Here is a 12,446-nt window from a genome sequence, read left to right as displayed (position 1 = left end):
GAGAGTAGCCCCTGCTCACTGCAACTAGAGAAAGCCTATGCGCAGCAGTGAAGACCCAGCACAGCCAAAAATAAATAAATAAAAATTTTAAAAAATCTGCTTCTTCAAATACCGTAAGAATTACGTGACTGGTGTTCTTTTAGTTTATAACTTAGCTGAGAAGTTTGGCAATCATCCTCATTTTTAAAGTAAACTTTTATGGGAGAGGTTCTTAAGTTCTTTGCATCTTTAGAAATTTACAACCTACTGATAAAATTCATAAATAGGAAGTGCTGTAAAATACTTCCTATGTGCTGTCCTTGAAGTTGTGTCCCATGCCAAATGATAAGAATGTTGTGTTTTAAATGGAACACTAGATGGTTTGAAGATATTTTAGCACTAGTCTTTTTATTTATCACTGCAATCTACTTCATTATTGATACAGGAGCCCCTGGTGGCTCAGACGGTAAGGAATCTGCCTGCAGTGCGGGAGACCTGGGTTCGATCCCTGGGTTGGGAAGATCCCCTGGAGAAGGAAATGGCAACCCACTCCAGTATTCTTGCCTGGAAAATCCCATGGACAGAGGAGCCTGGCAAGCTAAAGTCCATGGCGTCGCAGAGTTGGACGCAACTGAGCAACTTCACTTTCACTTTCTTTTATTACTAATGATGTTAAATTAGGATTTGTTAGTTTCTTCTTTTTTAATGTGTAAGGAAAATTTTTAAATCTTCCCTTTCCAGATATGGTTCATGGTCCATCTAATTTTAGTTTATTACACTATTTTTGTAACTAGGTCATGTTTTAGTGAATATTTATTAGTTTTCCTCCAGAATGTCTTCAGCACTTGCAGATTGACATTTGAACATTCTAGCTTTAATTATATGGAATTAACTTGATTTTGGGGAAATGAAAAAGAGATGGTGCTGTATCATTTTTTCACTCTCTGTGAAGCTGTAAGAGTAGGATTTGGGCATGATGTCATCTGTTTGAACAAGTTATGCTATTGATTTAGCTTAACTTTATACAGTCTACTTTCATTAAGGCATACTTCTTACATGAAGCACTTACTGTTTTAGTATGAATTTCTGTCATTTCTTTTGTTTCCCTTTATGTGTGTGTATGTGTGTCTTGAAAAGCCTTTTTATATTTGTTTTTCTTGTAAGACTAAGTCTTTAATTAAATTAGCAAGTGATAAGAGAATGCTTCATTGCAAGAGTCCCCTTGGAGAAAAGCCCTAAATGAAGTGCAGGAGCAAGTCAAGGGATTTGTGGGGAAAGAGGGAACAGCAGTTGAGAAGTACTTCAGGCAAAATCATGTCTGACATGTTTGAGGGCCAGCAAAGGGGGCCAAAGTGAAACGGGACGAGAAAAGAGGAGCAGTTACATGAAAGGTAAAGACTGAGCGGGAGAAGCACAGGTTATGTGGGGCCACTGTCAGGATTTTGAGTTTTACTCTAAATGAGCCTTTAAAGACTAGTGACCTTTGAGTTCAGCCTTTCCTAATACCTCATTTATGACTGACTGTAATTTATAATAGATCCAGAGGATTTAAATGGCTTGCTCAAAGTAACATTGGCAAGTTAGTTTTTAAACTTAATGTTTTTAGAATTTATGACTTTTAGACTAGCAGATTCCTTTTTACACTCAGCCTTCATATTTTTTAATGAGCTAGATCAAACTTTCAAATGTCTATATGGAAACCCCTTCCTCACCCACCCCTTTTAGTTTGTTTGTTTAGTGTTGGCTGCGCTGGGTCTTTGTTGTTGCTGAGAAGGCTTTCTCTGGTTGTGACGAGTGGGGGTCACTCTTCACTGCGGTGCTTGGGCTTCTCACTGCGGTGACTTCTCTTGCTGCAGAGCACAGGTTTTAGGCTCGCAGGCCTCAATAGCTGTGGTGCATGGGCTTAGTTGCTCTTCAGCATGTGGAATCTTCCCAGACCAGGGATTGAACCCAAGTTCCATGCATTGGCAAGTGAGTTCCTATCCACTGTACCGCCAGGGAAGTTCCCCACCCTCCTTTCCAGCTTTTAGCTTTACCATTACTGATACTTTCTTCAAAGTATATATTCAGTCTAGTTTTAAAGTTAGCATATTCTTATGTCCAGCAGTTTTTTTACCTCTTTTAACCCCAGTAGCAGATTGAGCTTATATATATATTTAATAATCAAGTACCTTTGTAGAATCACATTTGACTGTAAGTTACTTATACTTGAATATATCATGTTTTCCCAAATACCTACACTGGTAATGCCTACACTGGAATGTATTAGCTAGCATCATAACCTTGTTAGAACATCTTATGAAGTTCCTTGGTGTTTCACTGCTGGATGAACTTAGCAGGATTGGAACATTTAGAAATGTAACTACTTTGTTTTCTAGGTAATTTATTAGAAATATTACTTAAGATTAGTCTTTAATGCAGCTCTTTCAGAGGACTCACGATCGATACTTACATATCCAGTTTTTCTTTATCCAGATTGTATTAGTTTTAAACTTCTTAATTCACATGGTTGCCAGTTATTAAATATTTCACAGGAAACTTTAGGATAGCTGTTTGTGTTGCCTTGGGATCTATGGCTACTGTATTGAATGTTAAAACCTTGTCTTTCTCTGACTTGGCAGATACATATGGGTTTATTTTGATTTTTATGACATTGCTGTCAATAAACCCTTTTCTATGAGTTGACAGGCATGTGGTGGGAGAACAGACTCTAGCTTTCAAATCTGCTTTTGAACTAGAAGAATCAAGGTTGTTGGGACCAGTGTATATTTGTTCATGCTTCAGAGCCCAGTTGAGGGATTTGTTTTAAAGTGTCATTATGAAATCCATCTTCAATTACTGGCATTTTTGTTTTGTATCTAGTTATTTCTCTGAAAATTAAAGTAGCATGAAGCCACACTCCAGAATCAATGAGTGAAAGCTAAAAAAGATTGAATATCAATATATTAATGTGAAACTATTTTTCAAGCTAAGTGGAAGTTCTAAAAGCTTTTAATGTTGTTCATATCAGCACATGAGGTTTCGTTTTATATGTTTAGTTTTATAGCCTATTTATGTCCTTCGAACATAGAATTGGTTTGTACCCAGAATTGTTTAACTGCACTTGCATCAACAGGAATTCTGATTTTGGTTCTTCAACATGATTTGTATTTCATTCTAGACATGGACATGAAACGTATGTTCCTAGTCCACCGCAAATGATAAGAAGACAGTTCCAAAGGGCTACGCCAGACTTGGGAAGAGCACAAAGTAAGAAAGAAGCATCAGACATAGAAGAAGACAGAGCAGATCAGAGGAAGGCAAGGAAGCCAGAAGACAGTTTGTCGCAGCATGAAGATTCTGACAGCCAGCTTCTTCAAAAAGTAAGTTTGAAAAAAAAATTTTTTTATTAGTGGGCTCTGTTGTATCTATATTATGAAAGAGAACATTTAAAAAATAATTTTGCTTTTTGTATTATAACTATTTTCATGAAAGCTGATTGACTCCTAATATTTTGATAGTTTAGAAACCAATCAGTTGCGTATACGTATGTAAGCGCAGCGCTTTAAACCAAACTACCAAACCAAATTACCATACAGATTGTTTCCATGATAATATCAGCTGTTTATTCTTAAATTTAAGGGAAAACCTGAGTTTCTGACATCTCTGGAGGTTTCAGCAAGAAAAGATTCTGTAGGTTCCAAGGAGACTGAATTGGCAAAAAAAGATGATCAATCAGAAGTTGAACCATCTGGAAGTGTTGGAGAGAAGACTGGAGAGGATAATTCTGTGTGTGCAGTTGTTGAAAAGCAGTGTGTCAGTAAACCAAGGTAAAGTTTTATTTAACAAGTGCTTTCAGAATAGTAAATACAAATAATATTCCTTATGGATGTCCTACTCTAATTTATTGATAAGAGTAAAAAGATTTGTTAACAGAAGTGTGGGTTTTTTTACTGACAGGTCTGTTTCTTTCCCACTTTTGATTTTTATTTACTCAAATTTACTTTTTAAAAATAATCTCTGAAAGATTTTTCTTTCCTACATTTAAAATTTCTGGGTATTGAGTATATTAGGCATGAGCAGGAACCTGACTAAAGAGTAGTGTGTATTGCCTAAATAACTAGGATGCTAATTTGAATGGAGTCACAAACACAAGTGAAGGGTATCCTTTTCCCATAGTTTTCAAGGAGAGTGGAAGGGAGCCTGAGTTCTAAAAAAACATTGCTTTATTGGATTTCCATCTTTTTTATTTTAACCTAATCTGTTTACCTAGTAAGATAAACCATATGACTTTTTGATCTCTTATTTTGTATTTATTGGCCCAATGTTCTTTATCCTTTTTTCTTCTAATAATTTCCAGTCTTGTATTTCATCATCGCTTAAACAACAAGGGGAAAAATGGCTCACAATTAAAAACTTACTGTGAAAAATTTGTAGGTAGATAACTAAGATTTAACTCTTGAGTGAGAAACTAGTAACTGTAAATTCCTCTCATTCTCTTCACAGCATGTGTTGACAGAATGGGTGGTGAGCATTTTATATTAATGGCTTGAATTGAGATTTCACTTTAAAAGTTGAGATTTCATTATAATCATCCTTGTGCACGTAATGACTATGTTGCTATTTTGATTAAACATCCAGCTCCCCTCAATTGTTAAAAGAACCAGATAACTCTAAAATTGCTCTGGATCGAAGAAGAGCGCTCTCTTCTGCCTCTGAGCGTGAGATAGATCGTAGTAGAAGGAGAGTACGTCGAAAGGTTAAACCCAGCGTCCCCAAAGGGCGTGGCTCAAAACGAAGCCGGACTAAGACTTCTAAGAAGGAGCCCAGAGCTTCCAGGTCTGTGCTGGTGACTCTTCGAGCTTCCCAGGAAGAAGACGAAGATGATGGTGAAGACTTTGACTATGAAGAAGAAAGCTATCATCTTGCTCCTGAAGAAGTAAACAAGGCTCCAGTGTTTGTACCTATTGGTCTCAGATCTCCCGAACCCGTTCCTGTTCAGATTGAGGAAACTATGGAAGAGGTAGTTTGACTTTGGAATCCTTGGAACTTGATCTTACTTGTTTTTTGCTTTTGGTGGATCATTATCTCTTCTCTTAGCGATATTAGAATCTGAGGATTACTAGTGTAATTTGTTTGGGGCCTAAATTAGTAGAAATAGACTTGTGTGACCTCCTGTGTTTGCTCAGCCCCTGCAGCTCAGGCCCAGCTCAAGGTAGTGAGTATAACAGCACTAAGACAAATTAATTTCACTTGCAGGCAGGGACCAGCTTGTCTTACTGAGCTATGTATTCTTGTACCTATAGCCTTCTCGTTTTTAGGAAGCGTTTCATAAATGTTGACAGACTGATGAGAGAAATTGTGGGAAAGTAGGGACAAGTTGGGGATCATGGAAAGTAAAATGCTGGTTACTAAGAAAACTAGCTCTGGATGTTTCGCTTACCGTTTGTCAGAACCACAGACCCTTCAAAACCCTTAAATGTTTCATTTTTGCCAAGATGATGTCAATCAATAAGAATTACTGTATTGTAGGTTTTTAAATTGTGTATGAATGTGAATTATCTCTTCAGTTTAATATTTTATGATTCGTTTTGTTTTCCTGTGATGGTATGCCAAAATGAAATAATGAAACTTTTCATGTTGGCAGCTTGTAATCCCCACCAATGTCACAGATGTAGGATGCATAACTGTTGTTGAACATCAGCTTTCATCAAACATAGATGTGATTCCTCAAGAAATGAGACAAGAAGAAAATTTGAATACATTATCAGTTGTAAGCATCCGTTTTATTATGTTTTACCTCTAATTCTTTACTTTCAAAAGACTCAGTTTATTTTGAAAGCTGTAGGTTTATAGTTAGTTCCTAACTTGTATGATTGGCATTATTATTTCTAGGAGCTGAAAGTGTAAATGGTAGAAACTAGTGAATAATTTATAGATTTTATATTTGACTTGAAAAGTATAGATTTTTGTGTACAGGAATAGCTCTTAATGTTAAAATTCTGATGCATTAAATATAAACTAAATTTCAGTTATCTAAAACATACTTAGTTGCCTGTTGCTTGGCGCACTCTTGCTCACTTCCTTGGTATTTAACTTGTTTTTGTAAATGAAATCTTATAACTTTTAAAAAAAACAGCTTTATTAAGATACAGTTCACACACCATTCAGTTCATCCATTTGAAGTATACATTTCATTGGTCTTTAGATATCGGCATAGTCGATTTTAGAACATTTTTGTCACCTCAAAAAGAAGTCTTGTGCTCATTGATAGTTGCTCCTCATTTCCTTCCAGCCTTCCCCAGACCTAGGTGACCAGTGACCTATTTTTGTCTCTATAGATTTCTCATTCTGGACGTAAACACACAGTATGGTCTTTATTCATTCATCTCTTCATGGACGTATAGATTGTTTCCATCTTTTGGGCATTATAAATAATGCTGCTATGACCATTCGCATCCAAGTTTCTGTATGGACATATTTTTCATTTCTCTTGGGTACATTCATGGAAATCTAATTGCTGTATTATATGGTAACTTTGTTTAATCATTTGAGAAACTAGCAGACTGTTTTCCAAAGTTCCTGCATCATTTTATATTCCCATCAGTAATGTATGAGAATTCCAGTTTCTTCACATCCTGACTTTTTTATTTTACTTTTTGGATCTAACTGTCCTAGTAGGTGTGAAATGATACCTATCATTATGGTTTTAATTTGTATTCCCTAATGATTAATGATGTTGAGCGTCTTTTCATGTGCTTTTATTGGCCATTTTAATATCTTCTTTGGAGAAAATGTCTGTTTGGAGTCTTTGCCTATTAAAAATTTATTTTGGTCCATTTGTCTTTTTTTTTTTGAGTTGTAAGAATTTTTTTATATTCTTGATACAAGTTCCTAATTGTATATATGGTTCTCAAATGTTTTACCTCATTCTGTGGGTTGCTTTTTATTTTCTTGACAGTTTTTTAGAGTACTTGGAGTTCCATTTATCTATTTTTGTTGTTGTTGTTGCTCATGCTTTCACTGTCATATCTAAGAATCCTTTCCCAAAGCTAAGGTCTTAAAGATTTACTCCAGTTTTACATTTAAGTCTTTAATCCATTTTGAGTTTTGGTTTTTTTTTTTTGGACATGCCATGTGGCTTGCGGGATCTTAGTTCCTTGACCAGAGCTTGAATGCGGGTGCCCAGCAGTGGAAGCACCAAGTACTAACCACTGAATTGCCAGGGAGTTTTCCTCATTTTGAGTTAATTTTTATATGGTGTGAGATTAGAGTCCCAGTTCATTGTTTTGCGTATGACTGTCTAATGGTTGCATCATTTCTTTGAAAAAACTGTTCTTTCCCCGTTGAAGTTTTTTTATTTTTGTCAAAAATTAGTTGGCTGCAGATACGTGGACTCTCAATTCTATTCCATGGACTTATTTGTCTGCCTTAATGCTGGAGAGGCTCTATTGTTTTTTGTTGCTCTGTAATAAGTTTGGGAATTTAAAATAGGATGACTTATACTTTTTTTCTGTTTTTAGGATTGTTTTGGCTATTGTGGGTCTGTTGGAATTCATATGAATTTTAAAATCAACTTATCAGTTTCCATAAATATGTCAGTTGAGATTCTGATTGTGATTACATTGAATTTGTAGATCAGTTGGAGGAACAGGTATTGCCTTCATAACAATGTTGAGTCTTTCAGTCAATGGACATGGAATATATTCCCATTTACTTAGCTCTTCTTTGATTTCTTTTGACAGTGTTTTGTAATTTTCAGAGTATGAGCTTTGCGCTTCCTTCATTTGCAAGTATATTTTTATTTTTCATGCTATCATGAATGAAATTGTTTAATTTCAAATTTGGCTTGTTTATTACAAATTTATAGGACTGCATTTGATTTTTGTATATTGATCTTGTACCCTGCAACTTTGCTGGACTCATTTATTCTAACACTTTTTCAGTGGAGTCCTTAGGATTTTCTACATACAAGATCATGGCATATATGAATAGAGGTAGTTTTACTTCTGCCTTTCTGTATTACTTTTGTAGGGCTACTGTAACAAAGTACCATGATCTGAGTGGCTTATTCTGTCATAGTTCTGGAGGCTAGAATTCCAAAAGCAAGGTGCCGCTGGTGATGGCAGTTGCTGGCAGTCCATGCCATTCCTTGGCTTGTGGCAACACAGTCCAGCCCTGCCTCCCTGGCCCATGATGTTGCTCTCCCTGTATGTGTGTCTGCTTTTCTTATGGGGACAGCAGTCTGACTGGATTAGGGCTAACCCTAACCCACTATAACGTCATCTTCACTTGATTATATGTAGAAGACCCTGTTTCAAAATAAGGTCACATTCGCAGTACTGGGGGTTAAGACTTCAGCGTGTCTTTCTGGGGGATATAATTCAATTTATCACACATTCCAGTCTGGATGTCTTATTTCTTTTCTTGCTTTAATTACCATGTCTAGAATTCCAGTACAGTCTGAATATAGGAAGGGAAAAGCATCCAGTCTTTCACCATTAAGTTTGATGTTCAGGTCAGTTCAGTCGCTCAGTTGTGTACGACTCTTTGCAATCCCATGAATTGCAGCACTCTGCGCCTCCCTGTCCATCACCAACTCCCGGAGTTCACTCAAACTCACGTCCATCGAGTCAGTGATGCCGTCCAGCCATCTCATCCTCTGTCATCCCCTTTTCCTCTTGCCCCCAATCCCTCCCAGCATCAGAGTCTTTTCCAATGAGTCAACTCTTCGCATGAGGTGGCCAAAGTATTGGAGTTTCAGCTTTAGCATCATTCCTTCCAAAGAACACCCATGGCTGATCTCCTTCAGAATGGACTGGTTGGATCTCCTTGCAGTCCAAGGGACTCTCAAGAGTCTTCTCCAACACCACGGTTCAAAAGCATCAATTCTTCGGCACTCAGCTTTCTTCACAGTCCAACTCTCACATTCATACATGACCACTGGAAAAACCACAGCCTTGACTAGATGGACCTTTGTTGGCAAAGTAATGTCTCTGCTTTTGAATATGCTATCTAGGTTGGTCATAACTTTCCTTCCAAGGAGTAAGCGTCTTTTAATTTCCTGGCTGCAGTCACCATTTGCAGTGATTTTGGAGCCCCAGAAAATAAAGTCTGACAGTTTCCACTGTTTCCCCATCTATTTCCCATGAAGTGATGGGACCGGATGCCATGATCTTCGTTTTCTGAATGTTGAGCTTTAAGCCAACTTTTTCACTCTCCTCTTTCACTCTCATCAAGAGGCTCTTTAGTTCCTCTTCACTTTCTGCCTTAAGGGTGGTGTCATCTGCATATCTGAGGTTATTGAGATTTCTCCCGGCAATCTTGATTCCAGCTTGTGCTTCTTCCAGCCCAGTGTTTCTCATGATGTACTTTGCATGTAAGTTAAATAAGCAGGGTGACAATATACAGCCTTGACGTACTCCTTTTCCTATTTGGAACCAGTCTGTTGTTCCATGTCCAGTTTGATGTTAGCTCTGGATTTTTCATAGGTGCCCTTTTCCAAATTGAAAAGTTCCATTCTGTTCCTACTTTGTGTTAAGTGTTTTATCATGAAAGACTGTTGGAATTTGTCGTATGCTCTTTCTGCACCTCCTGAGATGATCATCTACTTATTGTCTTTTATTATATTGATATGATGTAACACATTGATTTGATTTTTGGATGTTAAACCGAAAAATTGCATCCCTGGGATAAATTCTTCTTAGTTATGGCATATAATTTTTTTATGTTGTTGGATTCAATTTGCTAGTATTTTATGGAGGATTTTTTTTTGTCCATATTCATAGTAGATACTAGTCTATTATCTATGATAATCTGGTACCAAATTTTTTGTGATATCAGGAACTGAAAGCCCTCCAGCTGTGGCCTACAGGGAGAAAGGTCCCAGTTTTGTTGGCTGCAGCAGTCTGAGGTAGAGTTTCTGCCTCACTGAGTTGAAAGGAGGGAGAGAACAGTCTTAGTTCAAATAGGACGGACTTTCACCTTTGTTACTGAATTTTCAACAGTTTTTCAAACATATGAGCATCTTATGCCTTTAAGATCTAGAGGCTTTAAATGGTGGCTCTTTAATAAATGTTGCCAGTTTCATTGGGGAGAGGGCCAGCAGAGCTCCTCATGTTGCCATGCTGGGCATAAATCCTGTAACTACTTCTCTCTCTCTCTTTTTTTTAATTTTAATGCATTATTTATTTATTTAAATGATTACTTAATTTATTTTGGCTGTGCTAGGTCTTGGCTGCTGCACTGACTTTTCTCTAGTTGCAGAGAGCAGGGGCTACTCTAGTTGCGGTGTGCGGATTTCTTATTTTGGTGGCTTCTCTTGTTGCACAGTAGGGGCTCTAGGGCCTCTGGGCTTCAGTGGTTGCAGAATGTGGGCTCAATAGTTGTGGCTCCCAGGCTCTGGAGCACAGGCTCAGTAGTTGCAGGGCATAGGCTTAGTTGTTCACGGCCTGTGGGATCTTCCTGGATCAGAGATTGAATCCAGGTCTCCTGCATTGGCAGATTGATTCTTTACCACTGAGCCATCAGAGAATCCCCTATACGTTCTTAATTTGCTAAAAGTTTTTAAAGTTTGAAGCCAACTAGTAGTATAAAGAATTCATGATATTCTTCCGACCTTGGTTTCCATTGGGTCAAAACTAGTAGCAGGTATGACTAAAGTTGAAGGATTATGAAAGTGAATAAGAAAGGCAGATGCTTGTTACATATGACTACAGTTAAAATTTGCATATAAGGAAAAGGTAAAAGAAGGAGCAAGAGTTGAAAATATTTGACTGTTAAACTCCATTTCTGTTGTTTTATGAAATGTTATAAATAATTATAAATTTCTACTCCATTGTAACCACAGGCACTGAAAGACCTGTAAAATGTAGTGCTTTTTGATATACAGAACATGTATTTGGGAAAATACATAAGATATTATTAATGGTTTTCTTTTGCTGTTTTAGGAAATGACCGTAGGTGGACATTCCCAAGCTGAAACAGGTAACTGTTAATAAGGAAACTGCTAAAAATTCTTGGTTAACCCCAACAAGCACAGTGATTTAGCAGTGGTGATAGTAAATGAGTCAGTTTGCTGAAAAGTTGAAGGAGAAGATTTAGCAGGTGAATGTATTATTTCTAGGAGAAACTTGGATTCTTGGAATGCTGGTTTAAGAGTGATTAACTGTTTAATAAAGGAGTATGTATTTTCTCTGATAATGCACAGATGTGAATATTTCCTTTGAAGCTATTGAGTTATTTAATGGGAAGGAGGCACTTTCAGTGGGTTAAAGTCAACAGTTGTTACTTTCTTTATTTGTAGTATATAAACTGAATGAAACACTACCCTGGTAAGGGGTTAGTGGTATGGAAACTTGTTAATAGAGGGTAAACATCTACATTGAAATTCTTTTCTAAAGAAACAAACTTAATTTTCCAGATTCATTCTTCTATTAATGTTGGTTTGGTTTTTCAGAAAGTACCAACGATGGGAGCACTGAAGCTGCCATAACCCTACTGACTATGGGAGATCTGGTGCTGCAGTCAGAGATTAGCCCAGAACAGAGTGATGGTAAGAATAAAAGAGAAGTCCTAACAAAAGAAGAAACCTTTAAAATCCAGTGTTTAAGAGATTATACTCATATTTGAATATTAAGTGACTATCTGCCTTTTTATATTTGAAGTTAGTGTCACTTTGTTATTTTTTAGAAAAGGTAATATGTATGTATATGATCCCTGGGTTGGGAAGCTCCCCTGGAGGAGGGCATGGCAGCCCGTTCCAGTATTTTTGCCTGGAGAATCCCCATAAACAGAGGAGCCTGGCAGACTACAGTCCATGGAGTCGCAAAAAAGTCAGACACAACTGAGCGATTAAACACACACACGCACACACACACATGTATTGATCCATCCTACCTACTTGGCCCTCCAAATGTAGTGGCCTCCGTTTTCACGTAGTGCACTGGGTTTACTAAGGATAATAGGTATTCATGGAATAGTTAATCTGCTGAATCCTCTACTTTTATCAATACCAATAAGTATCATTGGTCAGCTAAGTTCATTGATCACTGATCACTCTGTGCATGTTTCTTTGGCGGAGAAGCTGCTGCTTTAGATAGACGTCTCAATTCCATGACAGTCAAATACAGTGTGGAGGTGGTAGCAGTCACAGAGGTTATTTAGACTATTATGTTAGTCTAAATATGTGTCAGCCAAGACTTTTAGTATTTTATTTTAGCCTGTGGTCTTTACTGTCAAAGTACCTTCTACTTTGTGTGTGTGTGTGTGTGTGTGTGTGTGTGCGTGCGCGCGCGCACAGGTGCGCGCACTCAGTCATGTCCAACTCTTTGTGACCCCGTGGACTGTAGCCCGCCAGGCTCCTATGCCCATGGAATTTTCCAGGGAAGAATACTGGAGTAGGTAACCTTTTCCTACTTCCCAGGGATCTAACCTGCATCTCTTGGATTGACAGGTGGATTCTTTTCCTCTGTGCCCCCTGGGAAGCC

At 37.6% G+C, this 12,446-nt stretch overlaps 1 protein-coding gene across 1 annotated transcript in view; it reads left to right on the top strand.

The window, feature by feature from the left end:
- The window catches only part of BDP1 (B double prime 1, subunit of RNA polymerase III transcription initiation factor IIIB), an 85,066-nt gene that overhangs the window by 45,709 nt on the left and 26,911 nt on the right, over nucleotides 1-12,446 (top strand). Inside the window, 6 exon segments of the mRNA XM_010816707.4 lie at nucleotides 3,140-3,341; nucleotides 3,601-3,788; nucleotides 4,600-4,981; nucleotides 5,606-5,731; nucleotides 10,908-10,944; nucleotides 11,417-11,512. Of these exon segments, the coding sequence (XP_010815009.2) occupies nucleotides 3,140-3,341; nucleotides 3,601-3,788; nucleotides 4,600-4,981; nucleotides 5,606-5,731; nucleotides 10,908-10,944; nucleotides 11,417-11,512 (1,031 nt within the window).

Source organism: Bos taurus, chromosome 20, assembly GCF_002263795.3.
Source record: "Bos taurus isolate L1 Dominette 01449 registration number 42190680 breed Hereford chromosome 20, ARS-UCD2.0, whole genome shotgun sequence".
Lineage (NCBI taxonomy): Eukaryota > Metazoa > Chordata > Mammalia > Artiodactyla > Bovidae > Bos > Bos taurus.
Note: the sequence above shows the minus strand (reverse complement) of the source record. Positions and strands in the feature narration are given on the sequence as shown.